Source organism: Euleptes europaea, chromosome 11 (genome assembly GCF_029931775.1).
Source record: "Euleptes europaea isolate rEulEur1 chromosome 11, rEulEur1.hap1, whole genome shotgun sequence".
NCBI classification, from domain to species: Eukaryota; Metazoa; Chordata; class Lepidosauria; order Squamata; family Sphaerodactylidae; genus Euleptes; species Euleptes europaea.
In genome coordinates, this window is record NC_079322.1 from 5,317,010 (window position 1) to 5,341,715 (window position 24,706).

Genomic DNA, 24,706 nt, shown 5'->3' on the forward strand with positions numbered 1-24,706 from the left:
ACTGGCTCTCAATAAGAGCATAAGAGTATGACCACTGGATCAGACTGATAACCCATCTAACAGACCCTCTGCTCACAGTAGCCAACCGGACTGCCTGGAAGGTCTGCAACTGTGAGCACAGAAGCCAGAGTCATTGCCCTCCAGACATTGGCACACAGGGACGGGTTTCCTCTGGGCACAGAGGCTCCCTTCTCTCAGCTGTGGATGGACTTCTCCTCCGTGAACTAGCATGGTCCCCTCTGAAAGCCACTGAAAGTAGCGGCCACCAGTCTGACTGCTGCAACGAGTCCCAGCAGGCATCGGGGTGCTGCTGGCAAAGGTTCAAAACAGCTGGCACCTGCCCAGCGGAGGCAGTGGCTGGCATCAGGCCCCCAAGGGCAAGTGTTAAATCCCTGGGATTCCTCCCATTCATCACCACGATGCTGTACTGCTGGGCAACTAGGAGCTGGGCTTCAGAATCTCTGCCATAAATACATGTGCTCGGGGCAAAGCCACCCCTGGCCACGGAAGGAGAGGAGGAGAGGAGAGGCCCTTCCTCATCGGCTGGACTTACTTTGTTAGAAGGTCGGAACTCTTGAATCTTCACCCCAGAAATTATTTTAAAAATGGTTTCTTCTGACATGTCCTGTGTTGTGGTTACAAACAATGGCACAAGTTATACCAAGTGGAGAAATTAAGTGAGCAAAACTCTCTCTCATTAGGAAGCCAATCAACAGGATGTCAACAAGCAAAATGGCATGGATTCAAATACATTTCATTTTTAAAAGTTAATATCCCATGCTCCTCAGCCAACATGGGGCTCCAGGCAGCTTACCAAACACTGTCTATGGTTTAAAAATAGCATCCAAATAGAACAATAATACCACCTTTATATCAGAACAAGTATACACTCAACAAAATGCCTGGGCAAAGAAATAAATGTTAGTTGAGGGTCAAAAGAATGCTCAGTGCCAGGTTGATAGACAAAGGGAGGGTACTTCGTAATTCGGGGGCCTTTCTCCTGGTGAAGATAGGTTGATCAAAGCCATTTCAGTTCCACAACCAGGCCTGAAGCTGGACTGGATATCCAGTTCCTCTAAGAAAGCCTGGCACTGGCCGGCCGTCACCCCTCCAGCACCTGACCCCCAAAGCAGATTTCTGCCATGGATCAAGAGCTACTGAGCTTTTCCAGATCCAGGCACTGCTTCTTTCAAAGGGTTTTCTCAATGGCCTCCTTAGAGACATCTGGTCCTTCCCCCTTCATTTACTGTCTCTTGGATCTACCCCAACAATTCTCTCTGGCTAGATTTAAGAAGCCAGCAGGACCAAGGGTCACATATGGATGATGGAGACCAAACAGCTCATCCATATCATTAGGTGCCCAGCGACTGAAATTCAGTCCAACAATATTCCAATGAGATTTACAAGTCCTAATACAGGACACTCTTCTCATTTTGAGGAGAGATCTCAATTCTTCCATGAAGAAAGAAGGGACCATGTATCATTAGAACACAGTACACAGCCATTCGCAAGAAACATTTCTATACCATCTCATCCACGGTGCACATTGTATCAGCTTTTGAGAGTCAAAGCTCCCTTCTTCAGATACATAAATAACAGTAATCATTATAAATCCATTATTCCCAATCTGTGTTATCAACTGCTATTACACAGTAAAGACTGGCCATATCACCAACCAATACCTCATGCCTACCTGGATTGATCATCACTTAATTCACCCAAAGGGTAAGCTCTCAACAAACAGAAAACTAAATTAGCATTTATTTTAAGATACTTACTGTCTGCTTTTTGCAAATGGTTTATTAACATTAGTTAATAGGTAGAACAGATACATGTTCAGATAATGTAAGCAACAAATAAGATTGTAACTCCTCTGCAGAAAGGGTTGCAAGGCAGATAAATTCTTCAGCAAAGACTAGTAATGTGGAAGAAGATGGACATTTGACTCAGATCTTAATAAAGAGCTTATCAAGGGATCAGTATTTGGCCCAGAATTGATCTGAACCATCTCTGGATCCGCTGCTGATTCTTGAGAAGACACACAGCCAATGTGCTATGAATAGCAGAGCATACACTTCAACCAGTTAAAGGCTGGATAACTGTCATTTTCCTCTAACACTCATAAATACGTTTCATCCCTTATTAGGTTTCGGAATATTAACAGGAGTCAGGACAAATATGAAATCCCTGTCCTCAGACTGGAGCCTTACCTTTTCTGTAAACGGAATACAGTAAATTGTTGCAAATAGCTTTGCTGTGCTCACTATGAAGCTGAAGTGCCTAGAAGAAAAACAAAATAAGCTAGATCCATATTGTCGAAGGCTTTCACGGTCAGAGTTCATTGGTTCTCATAGGTTATCCGGGCTGTGTAACCGTGGTCTTGGTATTTTCTTTCCTGACATTTCGCCAGCAGCTGTGGCCGGCATCTTCAGAGGAGTAACACTGAGAGACACTGTCCTTCAGTGTTACTCCTCTGAAGATGCCGGCCACAGCTGCTGGCGAAACATCAGGAAAGAAAATACCAAGACCACGGTTACACAGCCCGGATAACCTACGAGAACCAAAGCTAGATCCGTGTTCCTCCACTTCTCTGCATTCATGAACAGTGCAAACTAAGCTAAAAAGGTGAGATAATGTGAATGAAGACGTTTGCCTACAGGTAGAGGGGCTAGAAGGGCAGCAGGGAGGGGGACCAGCCTCTCTCTAAATCTTTTCCTGGCTCAATTCATTGTCCATTTTTAAATGTGGATTTAGATCAGATTAGGAATGGGCTTTCACAATGAAGAAGGAGGGAGGTTTTTATACCCTGCTTTTCTCTACCTTTAAGGAGTCTCAAACTAGCTTACAATCGCCTTCCCTTTCCCTCCCCACAACAGACACCTTGTGAGGTAGGTGAGGCTGAGAGAGTTCAGAGAGAACTGTGACTGGCCCAAGGTCACCCAGCTGGCTTCATGTGGAGGAGGGGGAAACCAAAACCGGATCACCAGATTAGAGTCTGCCACTCTTAACCACTACACCACGATCACCAGTACGATTAATCTGAACACTTGCCACTATGAGATTAAAAGAACAAAGTGACCCAATTCCTAACCATTTTTTGTGTGTGTGCTCCTGGAACAGGCGCACTTTAAAGAAACCTGGACTACGCTTATGAACATCTATTTCAGCATTACAAGGCTGGATGGAACACGAAAGAATCCCACTGCTGGCTGGCAGAAATTCTGTTCCAGAAATAAAGCTCTCAATCTGGATGTGGGAGTCAATGAATATGACACAGAGTTGCACATATTTTCATTTTTGGTTATTTCCCAGTGCTAGTCATATTCATACTAGAAGCTTCTGGCAATCTTTATGAAAAAAAATACTTTTACTGATTTGTGGAGTTAAGCAGCAGTTTAGAAATTTGCTGCAGGTAGCTATGAAAAAATAAATGCCTGGTATAAATTTCATGTGCACTGAATCCCTCCATATTGCATCCTAGGAGACTGCAGTCAACAGAACGACCACACAACATCATGGGATTTTGTGCAGGGGAGCTTGTTCATTCTAAGGGGCACATCGTTTCGAGAAGACAACTGACTTACTCGTCTCCATACACCAATGCTGTAGTAGCTCTCTAAGGCCATAAACCTCTTAGGGTCCTCCCCCACATAATGACGATTTATTTTTATTTTTTAAAGAGACATTTACTCACAAGGTGTCATTGAAATCAAATCGTATTGGAAAAGGCGGCCTCTTCGGTGACTGCCAAAACAGACCTGGCCGTTGGAAAGAAAGCAAATTGAATCTTAACAGCAACCAAGTGATTATACAAGAAGTCCTTTCCATCACAATAAGTTTAAAGCTTTACTGTACTTACTGCCATCTTTTAATCGGGTATCAAGGGGAAATGAGTGAAGTAACTGGAGGGCCTAGACAAGAGAGAAACACTCAGAACACAGTCAGCTAATCACAGGGCAAAACATTCTGCGCTTCTGAGATTATTTTACATTCTTCCCTGCAAGAAGTCATCACGAATTCAGAATCCGAGTTCAAGAAACAAAAGCATGTTTGAGAATACAAGATTTCTGATAGTACTGGTATAATTTCTATAGAAAAAAGGTATTTAACTCCAATGAAGCGCAGTGTATCAAATTCTTTACTCAAAATGCATTAGCCGTGCCAGCTAAGTCCAGCAGAGAGTCTGGAATCCTTCTGGGCGTCAGATACGAAGAATGGCCTTTCCTGAGTCCTTCCAGAGGCACCCAGGCAAGACAGACCACAGTCTGTTCTGGCAAGGCAGCTCTTCAGTTCGTGGACTTCACCTGCACTCAGTTAAAGCATCACTTGCACGACTGTAAACAGACCACATTCCCCTACCCTTCCTTCAGATGCTTCAGCAAGGTTTATGCTCTATAATCTAGCACATGAACACAGATGCAGCGCTAGGCATACTCTGGCACTCGAGCAGTCGCCTTTTGAAGACAACACCTGAATACACACTAAGGATGCTTGGTGAAAACCTCAAATATGTTCCAGCCACACCTTGCTGGTTTCCGCAGCATCAACACTGGCATAACGGTTCAGGAGGAGGAGCTGCAGGGATCATTCAGAGTATCATCTCTTGCCCACGGCTCCCTGTGGTGCTTTGCTATGAAAATATTTCGTGTTTTTATTTCCATGTTGTAATGTGGGGTTTTCTAAGCATGTGAGTGAGGTGTGTTATGACTGGATGGTAGCTGGACCCGAGGGGGCAAGGTTGACTGGGTTGCGGAGAGTTTGTGCAGCGTGTGCGTGGGAAGAGAGCTGAATGGGTGAAGAGAGAGGAGTGTGAGAGAAATCTGTGTTCTTTGTGGAAGTTATTAGCCTAAGTGGCAAGTCAGGAAATTAAGCTACATTGGCAACTGAGAAAATAAGCCTTTGTGGCTTATTTAAGGAACTTCAGAGAAAGGACAAGAACTGTGCCTGTCTGAAACCAGTACGCTTATGAATGTCACAGAAACGGTGAGACTGTTTTACTCCTAAATCAGGGGTGGGGAACCTTTTTCCTGCCAAGGGCCACTTGCATATTTATAACATCATTTCGGGGCCATACCAGGAGTAGATCTCCCGGTGTGTGTGGGGAGATGTTAGGGTTGCCAGGTCTCCAGCCACCACCTGGAGGTTGGCAACCCTAGGAGAGGAAGGGAAGGGAAGGGAAGGGAAGGGAAGGGAAGGGAAGGGGAAGGAAGGAAGGAGGGAAGGAGGGAAGGAGGGAAGGAAGGGGGGAAGGAAGGAAGGGGGAAAGGAAAGAGAAGGAAGGAACTGGGGAAGAAAGGATGAAAGGGAGAATGGAAGGAAGAAAGAAATGGAGGGAGAGAAAGAAAGGAGGGAGAGGGCAGGCCCTTCTCTGACGGACGCACAGCTGCTGAGGGGCCGCCTGGCCCTCCGCGAGCACCCAGACGACGACGCGGCGGGCGAAAACGGCTGGGGAGAGGAGCCTGAGATGGAGGACAATGGCGGCGACCTGGAGCTGGACTTTTGGGAGCCACCTGGGGGGTGGGGGTGAGGAGGAGCTGCTGCTGGAGCCTGGAGTAGGAGGCCCAGCCTCATTGCTGCTGGCCTCCCCGCCACCTGTCAGCTGTTGGGCGGCCAGAGGGAGAGGGGGAAGAGGAAGAAGCCAGCCGCGTGCTAATGCAATGAAGACTTGATGACGATATAAAAGATGGAAAGGCCAGATAGAAATCCTTAAATAAATAGAGTGGAAGTGAAATCTTCCTGTGACATCACATATGTTAGTTGGCATGACTTGCCATATTGCGAACAAGAGCCCCAGTCCTACAAGATGCCCACTGCGACAAAAGCCGTCTGCCAACGGATCAGGCGAGGGGACACAGGAGAGTACCCTTTCGTTTCTCAGATACATGCACAAGATTTCCATTTGCCCCTATTTCATTTCATGTGTAGGCCAATTTCACAAGGGTAACCATAAAAAGAAAATAAAGATAGGATAATACAAAACAGACATCAACGGTCAAATAACCAGGCAAGGAACTCTAGGCAGAAAGTGAAACTGGACTATCAAAGGACAACTGAGACAGGAAAAAAAAAATCTGAATTTTCTTTTCCTCTTACCTTTCTCCATTTTTGTAGTAAGGACAAATTTTACACACACACACACCCAAATCTACTGCTCTGGGTTCCCCAGCCCTTTTCCTCAGTAAAGGATCCGCAGGAGGTGCAGCAGGGGGTGAGATGAACGCTGCCCCCTTCCCCGCCCAGTACCCACGTACACTCTTCAACCATGGTATTAGCTGGCATTCAAACATTTATATGCTAATACAAGACAAAGGATACAGAACAGTTTCACCTAAATGTTTAAGAAGTTTTAGTTTCATAACCAGTTCCTCTGTTAGAGCAGTTCCTCAGTGGAACAGGCTTCCTCGGGAGGTGGTAAGCTCTCCTTCTCTGGGGTTTTTTAAGAAGAGGCTAGATGGCCATCTGTCAGCAATGCTGATTCTATGAACTTAGGCAGTTCATGAGAGGGAGGGCATCTTGGCTATCTTCTGGGCATGGAGTATGGGTCACTGGGGGTGTGTGGGGGAGGTAATTGAGAGTTTCCTGCATTGTGCAGGGGGTTGGACTAGATGACCATGGTGGTCCCTTCCAACTCTATGATTCTATGAACCAGACTAGAAACAAAAATATGGTTTTCTTTTTTGCTCAGAGAACTGGGAAGAGCTGTGTGTGTGTATGCTGCTAAATATAAAACCACTCTTTGAAAAAAATTATCAGCTGAAGATCTATTTAAGTCCGGCTGATCTCACATACTCACCTTATGATTAAAATACTTCTCAAATTTTAATCTTGCTAATTGAACACACTGCTGCCAGTTTCTTGGTCTTCTGCTGAGGCATTTGATCACTTGAAAAGACCCTTCCAAACTCTCTCCAGACTTTATTCTCTAAAATGAAAAAGGAAGTTAAAATGGTAAATTACTGTTGATTTGCCTGTTGTGATTTTCATGGGATTCTAGAGATGGAGAAGCAAGGTTTGGCCACTGGCACTGATCTCAAAAGTTGCAGTGTTTCTAATGACTGTGTGTGTTGTGTTCAATCAAAGGTTTCCAGGCCGTGTTTTCCTAAACAGTGAGAGGAAGATCAGAAAACCTCTAGAGCTAATTCACAGTGACATCTGTGAACCTTTACCAATGCACACTATAGGTCATTTTAATATTTTTGACTTTTATCAATGATTATTGAAGTTATTCAGTAACCTACCTGTTTAGTCAAAAAATATCAGGTGCTGGATAAGCTGAAGGAATACACTGTGATGATGAACAACATGTTTGGGAGAAAGCCCCAGATCCCGTGAACAGACAATGGACCAGAGTACACAGCTATAGCTACCCAGCATTACCTGAGGGACCAGGGCATTTAGCACCAAACAACTGTTGCCTACACACACACACACACACACCGCAAAACGGAGTGGCAGAAAGGAAGAACAGAACTCTTCTCAATGCGGTAAGGTTCATGCTGCATGACGCACACCTCCCCAACCACTTCTGGGGAGAAGCTGTGATGGAAACGATCACAGATGCCTGCGAGGAAATGATCACAGATACACTAACCAAGCAATTTCCACGAATTTGGTTCCAGTATCTGTGAGAAAAGATTACCCTTGTGCCCCAGCACACGCTCTACTGAGAGGAAGTGTTGGAAGGAATGGACGGTGCCATGTCGCTTAATGCTAGCACAGGCTTTGGAGCTAAAGGAAAGGGCAGTAGAGAGTCAGTAAAGGGCTAGATAGGATGCTCCCTGACCTTTCCTTTGTCCACTCCTACTGCTGTCCCTGGGTTACCCAGAATGCTACTCTTAGGGGTTTCCCTTCCTTCTGGTCACTCTCCTTCAGCCAGCGTGGTATAGTGGTTAAGAGCAGTGGTTTGGAGTGATGGACTCTGATCTGGATGATACGATGTTGATCATTACCATCAACTACATTTCAGATTTACCAGACATAATAACAAACACTCACATGGAAGCTTCATACAAAATACTCATCAGTTACCTGTAACACCTCTTCTGCGGATTGATACGTTTGCCAGAACTTGTTAAACAGCGAAGGCTTGTGTGAAAAAGCACTTTCAAACTAAAAGAAAAAGAAAAGCTATGAGAAAGACTTCTGCTTCCCCATCCCGCCCTCTCCCCCATCTGCATCAGGGACGCATTTTACTAGAAAAGTACCATGGCGATGAACACGAGCTAGGCAGGCACGAACACCACAGCCCCTTTTTTCCATGGGGTTTGCAAAGGAAACCTTCTCGCTTGGCTGTGCCCACCACCAACTGACCTTGTCTCTTGCCCACTGGATCGTGTGTTCAGTGGCTGCTGGGAAAGACTTCAGAGTACAAAACGGGATCTCTTCTTCTGGTGGGTCTCGCTACGTGGAGGAGGAGGAGGAAGAGGAAGACTAATCATATCCACTGTCCTTGTATCACGGCTTCTCACTTTTCGCCTTATTTTTTTTCATCAGATTAATTTTCTGAGTCTGTTCCTCTATTTAGCAGCTACTTAGTACAACCTATTGGTAGAGCGCTATTTTTTTCTTACAGAAAAATATTTATTTTCATAAGGTTACCGCCAATGAGATAGGATTTAAGTCAACATTTATAAGAACATACAAATCATTTTGTTACAAGAGTCACTAATGTTTATGAAACTTCTGATATGGCAAAAGCAAGCTGTCATAACAACCTAAATCAAAATGTCTCTCTGCTGGTGAGTTTTTAATAAAAGAATCCTCTGCATGGCATAGGAAAAGACATCAGCTCCAATTTCTGCTTCCAAACAAAAACCTGAATAATGAAATGAAGCACTAAAAATCTTTTTCTATTTCAAGAGTAGGGCACCTGCCAAATATCCTCCACAATTTATTTCTGGTTAGATCAAACCAATAGTATTAATTCAACAGAAAGCTGAAACATAACGTTGTGAGCGTTTACACACGTAATCACTGTGGCTAGGATACAAAAACCCTGCGGCTCATTCTGCATGTCCGGAGGGCTCCCGGCTTGTCTTTCTAGAACAAAAGCCCCCCCCCCCACAACCTGCCTGAAGGCAAGCCCCTGTGGAAACTGAAGGGGCTTTGGAAAGCAGTTTGTGATCTGGCAGGGGGCAATCCTTCATTCAAAGGTAAACAAACAAAAAAGTTGGGGGGGGGAATCCCACTGGGGATTCTTTGAAGCCCAGCCAAGGCAAAATCACAAAATCATAGAGTTGGAAGGGGCCAGACAGACCATCCAGTCCAACCCCCCTACCCAATGCAGGATCAGCCTAGAGCATCCCTGACAAGTGTTTGTCCAGCCTCTGCTTAAAGACTGCTAGTGAGGGGGAGCTCACCACCTCCCAAGGGAGCCGATTCCACTGTTGAACAATTCTTACTGTAAAAAATTTTGTCCTAATATCCAGCCGGTCCCTTTCTGGTAATTTAAACCCATTATTGCGAGTCCTATCCTCTGCTGCCAACAAGAACAGCTCCCTGCCCTCCTCTAAGTGACAGCCTTTCAAATACTTCAAGAGATCAATCATGTCCCCCCTCAACCTCCTCTTCTCCAGACTAAACATTCCCAGCTCCCTCAGTCTTTCCTCATAGGGCTTCGTCTCCAGGCTTTGTCTCATCCTCCTTGTTCTCCTCTGTACCCACTCTGTTCTGCCCACATTCTTTATGAAGTGGGGCCTCCAGAACTGCCCATAATACTCCAGGCATGGCCTAACCAATGCAGTGTACAGCAGGACTATGAGATTTGGATGTTATACTTCTGTTGATGCACTCCAGGATCACATTAGCCTTTTTTGTCACTGCATCACACTGGCTGCTCATATTTAACTTCCGGTCCACCCATATCCCAAGACCTTGTTCACACACACTGCTACCCAGAAGAATCTACAAAGGGTAGCTACAAAATGACCAAGGAACAGAACTGGTTTAACAGTCACTGAAGTGGAACCTTCTGTAGTCCACAAGGTGATTAAGGAAGAGCTCGGGATTAGCTCTCCACGTTACGTTACTTTCACAGCTCAAGCACTTACATGACTGTTGTAGGATTCCGTCAACTGAGGCACAATGATTTCGGTATGCCCTTTAGTCCCCATGGTTCCCGAATCTAAGAGAGGACACAGGTTTGCTAGGCAGCGACTACATGAAGAAAGTAAGAACAATGTTATGAGCACCAACTGAAGAAGCCGCAGCGAATACTCGACAGGCTCCAAGAGAGGTGAGGGGACAGACAAGCCACGATGTGGCCTCCTGTTGAGTGTAACCACCTTAAAACAGAGAACCCCCCTAACATTAAACCAAAATGCCCTCGTATATCCACAATGAGAGAAGAGAAAAAGGTAAACTTTTCCTAGAACATATAGGCACCATTATGGAAGCAACTACAGCATTCCTCCCCCTCCAACAGCAGCAGAAGAAGAGTTGGTTTTTATATGCTGACTTTCTCTACCACTTAAGGGAGAATCTACCTGACTTACAATCACCTTCTCTCCCCCTCCCCACAACAAACACCCTGTGAGGTAGGTGAGGCTGAGAGAGCTGTGACTAGCCCAAGGTCACCCAGCTGGCTTCATGTGTAGGAGTGGGGAAACAAATCCAGTTCACCAGATTAGCCTCCACCACTCATGTGGAGGACTGGGGAATCAAACCTGGTTCTCCAGATCAGAGTCCACCACGCCAAATCACTGCTCTTAAGGCCCTGCTGGATCAAACCAAGGTCCATAAAATCCAGCAGACTGTTCACATAGTGGTCAATCAGATGCCTCTAGGAAGCCCACAAACAAGATGACTGCAGCAGCATTATCCTGCCTGTGTTCCATGGATCCTGGAGAGAATAGGTATGCATCATGACTAGTATCCATTTTTACTAGTAGCCATGAATACCCCTCTGCTCCATATGTCCACTCCCCTCTTAAAGCCTTCCAAGTTGGCAGGCATCACCACATCTTCCCATAAAATATATTGTTATAATCCCTACAAGAACCCTTTAAAATGGATCTGAATTACTCTCCCTAGAAGCTAAAATGACTAAACAGGCTATTGTACTTTGGTCACATTATGAGAAGACAAGAGCCACTGGAAAAGACCATAACACTTGGAAACGTTGAAGGCAGCAGGAAAAGAGGAAGACCCAACATGAGATGGACTGACTCAGTCAAGGGCTCCTCCTCTTGGAACAGTAAGGTGGCATACCCAAAACCCCACTGGCCCCCTCCCACTTTCCAACCCTAGAATGAAAAGAGCTATTTATTTTTGGGCCTGGCCACCTGTCCTACAACCAGGGCCAGAACCTGTCCCAAAGCATACTGAGCTTTTGCCAGCTCCAAACCACCACATCAGGATAGCTATGAGGCACCGATTTGGAACATCATGGTGCCTCATTCTTTTATCGGTCGTTCTAGCGTTGGGTATTACTAAATATCTGATATTAATTTGACTGCTTGAGTTGCTAACTCTTCCGCCAAGATAGTTATACTGTATTATTCTGTCAGATAGGGCTTATGACAGCTCCGTTCCCAAACAAGATGGTTTCCCCGCGAACAAGATGGAGTTCTCCGTGCACTCCTTCCCCCCACCCCCGTTTTGCACACGAGCTTCGGCCAGGGATTTACAATTGTATTGGGACCTGCCCGTGTAAATCTCCGATCTGATATCGGGTCCCGCGCACAAAGCCGAGAGCTCGGCCATCTCCTCCACTGATTGCTCACAATTGTTTCTGTTCAGTTTTACTTAAGTCATTACCGGTAACCCTATTGTATCAGCCCTATATATGTATCCATACTCCCCCAGTCATGTATTCCAGCCTTGCTCGTCTCCTTACTGAAATAACTGACTTTTGAAATAAATCCTTGAATAGCTGCTCTGTCTGGATTTGAGTTCTATTGCCTGAAACGCCGTGCATTTGCTGAAGCCTGACATATTCCTAATAAAAGGTATTACATGGATTTTTTTTTCTGCATCCCCTTGCCTGGCTCCCAGTTTGTATCCCATATTTTGTAGCGATCCAGCATTATACCTTTACTGGGCCAGGAAAGGAGCAAAACAACAGAAAATGAGCAAACAAAACTCAACATAAACATAGTTCTCAGAGCCTTCTTCTGATTATGCTCTTACCTGTCAACGTATCTTCTTGCTTCCACATTGTCTAGTGCAGTAACCACTACATCTTGTTTGGTGTAAAAGTCATCATTGTATATATTCTCAGTAGCAGGGCACACTTTGTTAAGATGTGGCTCTATCTTCATCTGACCATTAATGCGCACTGTTGCTGCTGCTGCAGTACAACTTTTGGGCTTCTACGGAAGTTAAAACATTTGCATTTTCGTTAGTTAATGCTGGAAAGAGGAGAATATGGCATACCAGAAAACTAACTCAGAGCAGCTGAGACAAGAAAACCCATTCACAAATATCAATTCTTCAGGGAACCAGGATATGAACTTTACCATACACCTTATGCATTGTGTAGGGGGTTGGACTAGATGGCCTGTATGGACCCTTCCAACTCTATGATGCTACATTGCCAATAATGCAAACACTTACTAAAATTAAACATTTATTGAAAGCTCAGAACTCAGTCATATGAACACAAGCATATGCCGTCTTGTGCCATCAGACCACCAATCCAATCCAGCTCATTACTGCCCAGTCTCTGACTGGCAACAGCCCTCCAAGGTCTCAAGCAGAAGCCTTTTCCAGCTCTGCTACCCAAGCTGCTTTCCACCGGTGACAGCAGGGACTTAACTTGGGACTACCTGAATGCAAGCCATGTGCTCTACCACTAAGCTATGGACATAATTTGTTTATTTAAAACACTTATATCCCACCCCATCCCTCCAAAAAGGGACCCAACATGACTGGATGTAGGACTGAAGCCAAGTGTACCTTGAAAAAAACAAAAACAAAAAGCATATCTACCCAAGTTTATCATATGGAGAAATTTCTCATATATACTAAAATAGCTCTAAGAGTTCATTTCACTAACTTTTTTAAAATCTAAATACATCAAATTGTTTATGCTCTCATACATAATCCAAATTATTATGACCTACCTCTATGTGATGTCGCCGAAAGAGAAACTGCCTATTTAGGTTGGATTTTTCTATTAAGTCCGGGTCTGTAACTGTAACCTAAAGTCAGACAAATAGACAAATATTGTAAGTCTAAAAATAATTCAACCTGTCAAATTTTTAAAGTCAGACTAAGCTCCAATGGAGTCCACAGCATGCCCACGCATGGCTCTTACATGTAACAGTGGATATTCCTAGAGTATATTTCATCCATCTTCTCTAAACAACACTAGTCATCTTATCCAAAATACAGCACAAAATGATACGCCATAATTAAACCGGTGCCCCATGCAGAAGTCCCTTTTGGAAATGCAATCCTTTCCAACCAAAACTATGCAATTACATATATTCAGACTTATTTTACCCATAACAATTTGACCAGCTGACCTGTGTGGGTATCAAACTTGTTAAAGTATTTTGACAGCAACTAAAAACCTGAAATTTATTACATACATATATCAATAAATCCTGAAGTCTTCAAAAATTAGAAACTGTAGAGTTCTCAACTATTTTTTAAAAATAATATCCTGAAGTTCTCAAGACGTGACACACAATAAAATCCAAAATACAGAAAACCCACTCAATCAAAATCAAAATGGAACATTAAAAAACAACAGAAGCTTTAAATAAAATATTATGATGAGTGAACAGATTAAGAAACCAATAAAACAGTGTGGCATCAAACAACCACCAGTAATAATACTTGGCTATGCCCTACCACTTCGCTCAGCTAATCACACATCCTTCCTCTTTTTTCTTCAGGAGAAAAGCTCCCCATTTAGCTAAGTGGACTGGTGGAACACAACCCAATATCTTCCAAGCAGAAAGTCACAAGAAAACTCTCCTTCAACACCACATTTCAAAGGAATCACCTTTCTTCCTAAATATGCCTTCATCTGGCGCTGAAAGTCTAATGCAGACAGATAAGAACATTCCATAACCAGGGTGCAACAACCAAAAAGGGTTTTCCCAATCAAAACTGCTCACCTCACTGCCCTTAATGAAGGGAAACAGAACAGAGACGAAGGCCTTAATTAAAGGCATGTATGGGCAGATGTAGGCAGCTGGACTTGAAAAGTCATAACTAGCAGTTTGATCTAGGCTCAAGAGCCATCAGGCAGTAGTTGTCGTAAGACTTGAATTGCCAATGAGCAATCTGGCTGCTATGCTTCTCACTGACAGTGATCCCCAAAGTGGTGCCCATGGGTGGCACAGAACCCACCAATGTGCCCACTTCCTTCTTCCCCAAAGTATCTACTCCCCAAACCCAAGAGCCAATCCTGGCTGCCCTCCATCTCACTGGAACAGGAAGGGCCTCAGAAGACCCCAGCAGGAGTCTTGGGAAGGGGCTGTGGCTCAGTGGTAGAGCATCTGCTTGGCATGCAGACACCCCCAGGTTCACCCCCTGGCCTCTCTAGTTAAAGGAACTAGGCAAGCTGGAGAGCTGCTGCCAGTCTGAGTAGACAAGACTGACTTTGATGGACCTTGATGGTCTGATTCAGTATAAGGTAGCTTCATGTGTTCATGTGAGGACTCACCTTTATGTCTATCGGGAGCGCCCATTCAGAAACAGTTACTCCACCATAAGAGGATGCTTAGCTTGGATCCTTCCTGTGATGCGCCATGATGCAGATTTTGTGGGAATCTGTACCTCACTGCTTGCTGCCTTTTTTCAAAATCCAGAATTGCCCACAAGCTGCACAGAGTTGGGGAACCCATGAACTAAAGCTTTGGGGCTGTTTTCAAACACAGCCCTGCACAGAGCACATTTCAATTATTTTTTCTTGACCTTTGGGTACTTAATTCTCCTCCCCCCCCTCCATATGACCTGGTACCAGTCTAAGCAGAACTAGAGGCAGAATGCTGCCCCCCCACCCAAAAAAAATACCCAGCCCCTTTAGCTGGCTCAGGATACCACAGCCCACGATGTACAGCCCACCACGTGCAGTACTAGCAGAGGACCTTCCTCTCCCAACACAACCCCATGCAGCTGCGCCAGTGGTCTGAACAGGGCCTTTCACCGGCCCTCTCTTACCGGCCCATTAAATCTGCTGTCGTTCCATCCTTTTCAACAGTGGCCCTGACATTTTGGAACAGTCTTCCTGAATGCAGAAGGTACTCTCACCTTTTTGGAAACAGTGTAAGGCAGAACTGTTTAAATGGGCATTTGTTTAGCACAGGAGTCCCCAACTGTTTGGAGCCTGCGGGCACCTTTGGAATTCTGACACGGGGCAGTGGGCACAATCGCAAAATGGCAGCTGCAGGAGGCGGAGCCAATCACAAAATTTCAGGGAGCGAAATTATGCACAGCTCTCAAAGCAAGTTTTCAACATTTTTGGCAGAAGCTCTGTTTAAAAGTATGCCTTTTAATCAGAAGCTCTGCTGGAAAAAAAGCCCCACGGAGCCTCACCCACTTTCTAAATACACTTGGCAGGTGCCAGGAAAGGTGTTGGCAGCACTACGGCACCCACAAGAAGAAGAAGGACCACGTTGGGGACCCCTGGTTTAGCAAGTCTGCTGTAGATTTTCTGACAATACCTGGTGTTTTATTCATTTTCCAGTGAGTCTAAGTGTGCTCATTAGTTTCTAGCTATCAGCAGCAGCAGTCTTAAGTCCTCCATGGGGAAAAGGCACACTAAAAATGGCTTCAGTTGATACCAGTTTTGCCAGATTTTACAGAAAAATTAGCAGTGTGGCGTTCCCCATTCAAGCTCCACTTGACACAAGACACATCAGATCTGCCTTTGCTAAGGTCCCAGCAGAACAAACATGCAAAGGAACACAACATCAATGTGGAACATAAAAACATACCATCCCACGTTCCCAGCCAGTGCCGACACCAAGGAGTGCAAAATTTTTTAACATTTCACAGCCTATTGCGCCACAACCAACCTACAAAATTAAAGTGAAATTGCAGATTTTATTATAACATCCACCCCTTACACAGCTAAACTTGTAATCATATATTTTTGTCTGACAAAACTAGGCAGAATGCACACATTTCTCGTAAAAGGTTGCACAGGTGGGTTTCCAATGAAATGCCATAACAATATATCGTTTCCATTGGATAAAAATGTTAGACTACCTAGTGAGGTATGAAAGATAAAAAGACAGAAGGCATACTAAACGGGAAACGGCAGCTACCTCCAGCATCTGAGGCTAACAAGTGCTGCACTAAATACATTAATAATTGTTTAGAATATTCACATAACTTTTTTCCCCATCAAGTTGCAGCCAACATAATATGACCCAGTAGGGTTTTCGAGGCAAGAGATATTCAGAGGTGGTTTGACACTGCCTGCCTCTAAGTAGCGCCCTAGACTCCCTTGGGGGTCTCCCATCCAAGTACTAACCAGGACCTACCCTGCTTAGCTTCCGAGCTCTGTCAGGCTAGCCTGGTCTATCTAGGTCAGGGCAATACACCCTTTATGAATCTTTAACTGGACAAATGGACTCTATGCTCTAAACCTTCATGAAGGAGTCAGTTTGAATAAATATTTCCCTTCATGAAGGGGTAGGGAGCCAGAATGGTGTAGTGGTTAAGAGTGGTGGTTTGGAGCGGTGGACTCTGATCTGGAGAACTGGGTTTGATTCTCTACTCCTCCACATGAGTGGCAGACACTAATCTGGTGAACTGGATTTGTTTCCCCACTCCTACACATGAAGCCAGCTGGGCGACCTTGGGCTGGTCACACTCTCTCAGCCCCACCTACCTCACAGGGTGTCTGTCGTGGGGAAGGGAAGGGAAGGTGATTGTAAGCCGGTTTGATTCTTCCTTAAGTGGTAGAGAAGGTCGGCATATAAAAACCAACTCTTCTTCTTCTAGGTTTTCAATACATCAATGCACAATGTAGCAATTTCCCAAAGCTGTTTTTTGTTTTGTTTTTTTAACCAAGGGCAGCTATACCTTAGTCCCCTAAACTTACCAAGCTATCGCTAAGTACATCTCCTACAAGCCAATACTTACTAAGAATACATTCAGATTGTGAAGCTTGTGTCTCAAGGTCTCCCCAATACAGGCCCTCAAGGCGTCGTATCTGTCTCCTCTGAGGCAACCACATTCAAGGTAGAAGAAGAAAAGACAACGGTCCAAAGAGAGAGGGAGAGGGAAAGGTTGTAGAATTATTTAATACCTTGTGCAAGCATTATTGCAGCATACAGGAAATAATAAATCGCGATGGGTAGCCATGTTAGTCTATCAGTAGCAGTACCTGTGATAAAGTTTATTGTCTGTGGCCAAAGGCCATCACAATCCACCCTACGAAACATTAAAACAGAAGCAGTAGAAAAGAGCAAGAGTCCAGTAGCACCTTAAAGACGAACAAAATTTCTGGCAGGGTAGGAGCTCGCGAAAGCTCCTACAAACAAAATTTCTGGCAGGGTAGGAGCTCACGAAAGCTCATACCCTGCCAGAAATTTTGTTAGTCTTTAAGGTGCTACTGGACTCTTGCTCTTTTCTACAGGAAATGATAAGGTTAACAAACTACAGGTTGGAACACTGTTGTCAACGACAGACTAACTGCTCACAATGTGCTGAGCAACCGTTTTTGGTTAATCAAGGGCAAGCACAGGCTACATTTCAGAATCAATTTGGGTCAGCACTGTGGTTAGCTGTAGCGGCTGAGAAAATCAGAGCTAAGTACACACAGTCTATTACTGTTTCTTGTGAAGATGATAACCGAACAGAAGTTCACTGTAACAAACCTGACACATATTTAGAAGCTCTGCTGCACTTCAGGCCCACAAAGGTCATGGCTGTAATTAGCTATTTCTTGTCATGGGCTTGGTCCCCCCCACAGAAAGGCACGCAGCTGCACTGACCCAGCGTGTTGAACCAATGAATGTAGCAGAACTGGACAGCACTCAGTAAGGTGGCTATTGGTATGATGCCCCAGTTGTCTTTGTGCACATGCATGAGCATACATACAAACACATCATACCTCTGACAAAGGGCACTCTAATCCACAATAGTTTATGCTATTATGCGAAAGCCAGCATGGTGTAGTGATAGTGGTTTGGAGTGGTGGACTGTGAACAGGACACCAGGTTTGATTCCCCACTCCTCCACGAGTGGCGTGGGCTAATCTGGTGAACTGGGTTGGTTTCCCCACTCCTACACTTGAAGCCAACTGGGTGACCTTGGGCTAGTCACAGCTCTCTTAGAGCTCTCTCAGCCCACCTGCCTCACTGGGTGTCTGTTGTGGGGAGGGGGAGGGAAGGCGATTGTAAGCTGGTTTGATTCTTCCTTAAGTGGTAGAGAAAGTTGGCATATGAAAACCACCTCTTCTTCTTCTATGCCACAATAAATACATTGCAGTGTTTTTTAAGCGCAACGAGACTCCTTAATAATAAGTGTTGATGATCGCTAATGTTAAAAATCACATCACATGCCTGCTGCTAGCTTAGAGATAGAGGGGGTGTAAGTTTGGGGGCTTCTCTGTGGCATCAGGTTGGGCATGGCAGGAAACAGGACGCTGGGTGGGATGGACCACTGGTCCTGATCCAGCAGGGAGACTCGTATCTCCTTATGTTCCAAGCAGCCATACCATTTTTGAAACTTTACCTTGGAAGGAATTCTTCACGACTGGCCTTTTCTAGAGATGAGACCAATTCTAAGGCGTCGAGATACAGCTGAAAGAGGGGGGAAATCCATCAGAGACAATGTCTTTAAAGCCTCCAAGTATACTCGAAAGTAGTCAGGTTGGGGGGAGGGGTTGAGAAAACACTTTTCTCTTCTTAGAACTGATCTGTACTTTACAAGGATGAGGCAGTGATATAGGGCAGTAGAACCCTAAACTGAAGCACTTCAGAAGTGTTTTTTGTCCTTTTTTAAATAAAGTGTTCCTCCCACACAGACACTCAAAGTTCCTTGCATGTAGGAAACTGGCATCTGGGGGGAAAGCTATGCGAAATTTCCCCCTCTAATGCGAGACTTCACTACACTGCAACATCAGTGGTTCTACCACCTCTTTCTGTGCAGTGTCTAGGCTGTTTCTTGCTTGCTATAAAAATCGCAGGCATCCAAGAGACAAAACAGGCTGCTCTATAAGATGCCATTCTATCAGATGGGCACTGATTCTCAGAATTGACTATGTCTCACCAGAAGATGCTTCCCCCCACCCCCGCCAAAACTGTCCTCTCAGGCTTCAATACAGCACATTTCAGCCCCTAGATCAGAAACCCTTAAGAGAAGAATTCTCATCTGCAGTGAGCTAGAATAATAATGTCCAAAGACACGAAATGGAAAACTTTTCAGCCCTTTTCTTTTTCCAAGGAAAACTTTCCAGTGCTAAAGATTTACTGTTTCATAAAATTTACAGCCATCAATGGATGCCGCTGCCAACACAATATTAGGCCAGCCTGACAGTTGCAAAGTCGTACTTAATGTTTCCAACTGTCCCTAGAAGCTGGGTGACAGTAGAATCAGGTTTTGTTGCTTTGCATGTGGGGTGGGGGAAAGGAGGGAAATAAAACTACAAAATAATATAATAATCTAAATTTTAAAGAAATCAAGTTATGAATTAATCTGGCTGGCCATGCAGGTAAAATCAAAACCAAAGGTAAAATCCTTTTTTAATACGTCTCCTCTCAAACTGTGGAAAGGATACTGGAATTCCCAATATGCTGGGAACGAACAAGTAACGCAGGTGATGCTCTGAAGCAGGGGTCCATAGCAGGACACCCACGAGAAGCATGCCACCCCCCAATACCTTCCTTGGTGCCCGAGTGTTTTTAGAAAGTGGGGAGGTCCAGGTGGGACCCCTGGAGATCTGACTGGGTGTGCAGATTCAGAAACACACACTGCTTCAGCGGCAGCTGCCACCACAGCACAAGGCTCTTCCCTGCGTGAGTGAAAACAAGCTGTTTGCGCAAAAAACATGCAAAAAGCAGGATGTTTTGCTTCTGCCTGAAATGTTGCAGTTTCTATTAGACATTTTGGAGCTGGCTCCACCTCTCGTGGCAGCCATTTTGTGGCCGTGCCACCACCCTGTCAGAATTCCAGAGGTGGCCCACAGGCTCAAAACAGTTGGGGGTCTCTGCTGTGCAAAGCGGAATTTCCCCCCAGGGCCCTCCGTGGAAGAGAACTGCATTCTGCTGCCCACACAGCACTCCTCTCTCTTCTCACGGATGTAACCGCCTCCGAAACAAAGAACACTGACCCACTGCTGCAGCGGAGAAAACTTTCCTGTCACAGCTTTCAAGACTTCCTGACTGGCAATACCACCAAGGGCCGCGGTGAGAGGTGCCAAAGATCCCCGGGCTGTTTTTGATAGCCATTTCACAACGTCTTCATTAACTTGAGGCTGCAATTGAGAACAAAAATGAACTTTCTTCAGTTATTCATATTCTTCACATATGTACTTTTCTCATTAAAGTGGTATCTAAGCAATAGCAGACATGAGCAGGCATATCAGAATAGCGATACATTCTCCAAATAAATTCAGCTCTCAGTGTCTACCTTTTGCCTTTGCAGCTCCAAATTGGCAGATAAGCATTCTTCAGGCATCCTTCTAGAGGGACGTCACACAAATAAACTAGTCCAGCCTCACCTTGAAGATTTTAAGTATTATTCCAGCAGGGGCTTTCATGAGTCACAGCTCAGGGCTGCTGGACTCCTGTTCATTCTTGAGGGAGCTACTCGGCAGTCGTTATTACAGTCCTGCATATTATATGAGTTAATTACCCTCCTTTCTTTCTCTTTCTCTCTGACACTCACAAGATAAAAGCAATGTCATAAGTTAGCAGCGTTGCCTACTAGGGTCCAAGGTACACGAAGGACCTTCTCTTCCCATACTACCCAGCTCACCAGTTAAGATCTGCCTCTGAAGCCCTGCTCTCTGAGTCCCCACCTTCAGGGGCAAAGTGGGTGGAGACTAAGACAGGGCATTTTCTGTGGTGGCACCTCGCCTCTCAAACCATCTCCCCTTGAGGCTTGCCTTGCATCTGCTTTACTTTATTTAGGTGCCAAGCTAAAACACACTTTTTATCCAGGCTTTTACTTAGGAGTTTTATTTTACCAACCTTTTTAAATGGTCTGCTTCTGTTTTATGAATAGTTTTATGCTGTTTACATCCAATGGCTTGTTTTTAATATTGTGACATTTTAATTGTAAGCTACCTCAAGCAGGGCTCTGAAGAGGCAGCATAGGGTTATATTAAATAAATAAATACATACATACATACTATATACCGTGGACTGCCAAAAAACAAATAAGCGGACTCTAGATCAAATCAAGCCTGAACTGACCCTAGAAGCTAAAATGAAAATGACTAAACTGAGGCTATCATACTTCGGTCACATTATGAGAAGACAAGAGTCACTGGAAAAGACAATCCTGCTAAGAAACGTTGAAGGCAGCAGGAAAAGAGGAAGACCCAACAAGAGATGGATTGACTCCACCAAGGAAGCCACGGCCCTCAGACCTGAGCAAGGCTGTTAACGATAGTACGTTTTGGAGGACGTTGATTCATAGGGTCGCCATGAGTTGGAAGCAACTTGATGGCACTTAACACACACAAATACACGTTAAATAAACAATACAGGGAAAGGTGGGAAGGGGGTAAGCCCATGTGGCTGTGGTTCAGTTAGGACTGGGGAGTCACAGGTTCAAATCTCACTCTCCCTTAAAGCTTGGGCCAGTTACTCCCTCCACTTGACCTATATTGACAGGGTTGTTGCTAGGAGAAAAGGGGGAACCATGTACCACACCTGGAATCTCTTTGCAGAAAGGGTGGGATAAAAACGGAAGAGGAAGATTCTTTTATGACGCTCATACTATAGATTCAACAGCCAGCTACTCACTTTGCTTTCCAGTTTTTCCCTTAAGGATGTTGCTATCTTCAGCATCTCCTCAGAATCCTGAAGGCACCTAGAGCCCCACACAAAGAGAACTGAACTGTAATGCCTGGGTTAAAGAAATATAAGCATGCCTCACAGTCAAGGCATGAAGCACCAGCTTCCACGAGGCGCAAAGAAAGAAAGCCAAGGTTAAGTGGAACAGCTATCCCAGGATCATCACCGGGAGGGCTTAGTTGAAAACTGCCTCTTTCCCTAGCCCACTGCAATGGTGTTGCAGGCAAAGAAAATGAAGCTGTATGGACAGTATGCCAAGTTAAAAAAGTATATATTCATATTGTAGGCTGCCTTGAGTTCCGCAAGGGAGAAAGGCGGCTAATCAATGTTCTCAACAAAAAAATAAAAATAATGGACTACATGATCCCTCCCCCAATCCCTTGCAACAGGTGATCCTGCTATAAACCGAAACGCGGTCGGAAGAGGCCCCAGTTGAGGCCCAAAAGGCTGCGCAGCAGCTGAGCCTCGGCCACCTCTGCTCTCTTTCCTCTCTGGGACCAGGCCATAAGGCAGGCAGACCGCCAGAAGATGGATGTGGACATTAGTAATCTATTTATTCTTTTTTAAAAAGAAGAAACAATACTTAGCTGAATGTCTTGGGAAGGGAGTTGATGGGAAGGGAGAAGGGGGCATTTCTTTTTGTTGATCAGAAACCCATGCCTCTGGAGAGAACGAACCACCAGTTCAGTATTCTGGTGATCCCCTCCAAAAAAAGGCCGGTAACTAGATCTCCAGACTGCTCAATATCTGATGTACCCAGATGCCACCAGGATCTTGATGAAGACAATGGTTGCCAAAGTTGGGCCAAAGGACAGGACCCAGGATTAGCACTGACTGGGCCAGCCATTGCACCTTAGGAAGGTGCAGTGACCAGGATATTGATACGTGCACGAACAAGGCCTCAATCCTGCTCAATCAGGCAGCAAAACTTCCAGTGAGTTTAAAAGTCCAACAGAACTTTTAAGAAGCCTAATAGCATGCAGAATTGCAGGTCAGCTCAGCTAATTAAATTGCTTGATGGGCCAATTATTTATATTTATGTTAATATTTATATCCAGCCCTGCTCTGTCTAGCAGGGCTCAGAGCAGCTCACAACAACATATGATACAATAATTAACTGTTAAACCTACAATAAATATATATTACATATAAACCATGAAAAGATAGCACATTAAAATAAGCATCCCAAATTAAAATAAATAATGACCCTACAGAGAACCGGGGGTACAATGACTAGCGGCAGCCCAGGTGTTAACTTGGAGGGCTGCTAGGTGGAGGGACTGGGGCAGGGGGTCCCATGATCCAGGCCTGCATATGATGTTAGCCACACAGGCCATTTAACTGTTGCCGTCCTCAACCATAGGCCCGGTGGAACATCTGTCCTGCAGGCCCAAAAAAACTGAACCAGATCATTAATGGCCTGGGTCTCCTTCGACAGAGAGTTCCACCAGGCTGGGGCCACAGCCGAAAAGGTTCTGGCCCTAGATAAGGACAACTGGAAGGCCACAGACCACCAGCAAGTTGGCCGCAGATGAGCAAAGGGCTCTGTGGGAAGTATATTGGAGAAGGTGGTTCCTTGTGGTGTTGATAAAAATGTCTTTACTTCTAACAGTTTTCACTGTCATTGAATGGAACTCTATTCTCCTTCCTAGTGGAGGCAGCATCCCATGTGGCTTTTGCACAGCCTGTTCTGGTGGCCACTTCCCTTTTTGCCAGCAGAAAAGCCAGCTGAATCCAGCCCCTTAAACAGCAAAACGTGCAGAGTTCTGGACGGGACATCTTACCCAATGTTTGGCATGCGAGCAAAACTCTCCTGGAATTGATCCAAGGCCAGCATGGCAACGTGAATCTGCAGAGGGGACTGAAGAGGCAAGAGTCAGTGACAGGCAGGAAAAGAAATCTCACGGCTTCAGAGAGGGCCGATGAGGACATTCCAGAAGCAATTCCAGGCAGTGAACACAAGATTTATGTATTTGTTTTTTTGTTAAATTTATAACCCACCCTCCCCAGCCAAGGCCAGGCTTGGGGTGGGTAGCAACATTAAAACAACGTAACAATAAAATACATTAAAACCATAAAATATCACTCTAAAATTATTTCTAAAATCATTAACACAAGGCACCGTATAATATGGCGCCTGCTAGAGCTGAGTGCCAACACCAGGTGAGACCTTCAAACTGGGTCGGCTACCGCCCCCCCCCATAATTAAGTAAATAGTTGTAAATAAGGTGGGGGAGGGAGTAGGGAGGCCAGCATTGATATTACCTGCGGCTGTCTTCAATCATAGACCTGGTGAAATAGCTCTGTATAATAGGCCCTGCAGAACGCTTTCAGGTCCTGCAGGGCCCTGATGCCACTAGCAGATATTCCCCCGAGAAAACCCTGGCTCTCGTCGAGGACAGCCGCACACTTCTAGGACTGGGGACCACCAACAGATTTTGATGAGCGCAAAGCATTTCGGGGGGGGGAGGTGTACCAGGAGACGTGGTCCCAAAGATACGAGGGTCTCAGACCATGTAAGGCTTTAAAGGTCAAAACCAGCACCTTGAACCTGATCCGATACTCCAGCTGGAGTCAGTGCAGTTGTCGGAGCACTGGATGTACATAGTCACGGGGCGAGGCCCCAGTCAGGAGCCTCACCACCACATTTTGTATCAGCTGGAGCTTTTTGGTCAGTCTCAAGGGCAACCCTACGTAGAGCGAGTTACAGTAATCCAGCCTAGAGGTGATGGTCACATGGATAACCGTGGCTAGATCCGAGCGGGAGAGGT

At 45.1% G+C, this 24,706-nt stretch overlaps 1 protein-coding gene across 1 annotated transcript in view; it reads right to left on the reverse strand.

The window, feature by feature from the left end:
- Positions 1 to 24,706, reverse strand: part of UBA6 (ubiquitin like modifier activating enzyme 6) — a 62,303-nt gene that overhangs the window by 10,553 nt on the left and 27,044 nt on the right. Inside the window, exons 11-26 of the mRNA XM_056857197.1 lie at positions 23,720 to 23,796; positions 21,885 to 21,951; positions 20,243 to 20,386; positions 18,646 to 18,713; positions 17,050 to 17,128; positions 15,894 to 15,974; positions 13,065 to 13,142; positions 12,130 to 12,311; positions 10,050 to 10,155; positions 8,311 to 8,400; positions 8,029 to 8,109; positions 6,794 to 6,922; positions 3,860 to 3,911; positions 3,695 to 3,758; positions 2,211 to 2,280; positions 554 to 625 (exon numbers count right to left, since the gene is read on the reverse strand). Of these exons, the coding sequence (XP_056713175.1) occupies positions 554 to 625; positions 2,211 to 2,280; positions 3,695 to 3,758; positions 3,860 to 3,911; positions 6,794 to 6,922; positions 8,029 to 8,109; positions 8,311 to 8,400; positions 10,050 to 10,155; positions 12,130 to 12,311; positions 13,065 to 13,142; positions 15,894 to 15,974; positions 17,050 to 17,128; positions 18,646 to 18,713; positions 20,243 to 20,386; positions 21,885 to 21,951; positions 23,720 to 23,796 (1,440 nt within the window). The remainder of the gene's footprint in view (positions 1 to 553; positions 626 to 2,210; positions 2,281 to 3,694; positions 3,759 to 3,859; positions 3,912 to 6,793; positions 6,923 to 8,028; positions 8,110 to 8,310; positions 8,401 to 10,049; positions 10,156 to 12,129; positions 12,312 to 13,064; positions 13,143 to 15,893; positions 15,975 to 17,049; positions 17,129 to 18,645; positions 18,714 to 20,242; positions 20,387 to 21,884; positions 21,952 to 23,719; positions 23,797 to 24,706) is intronic.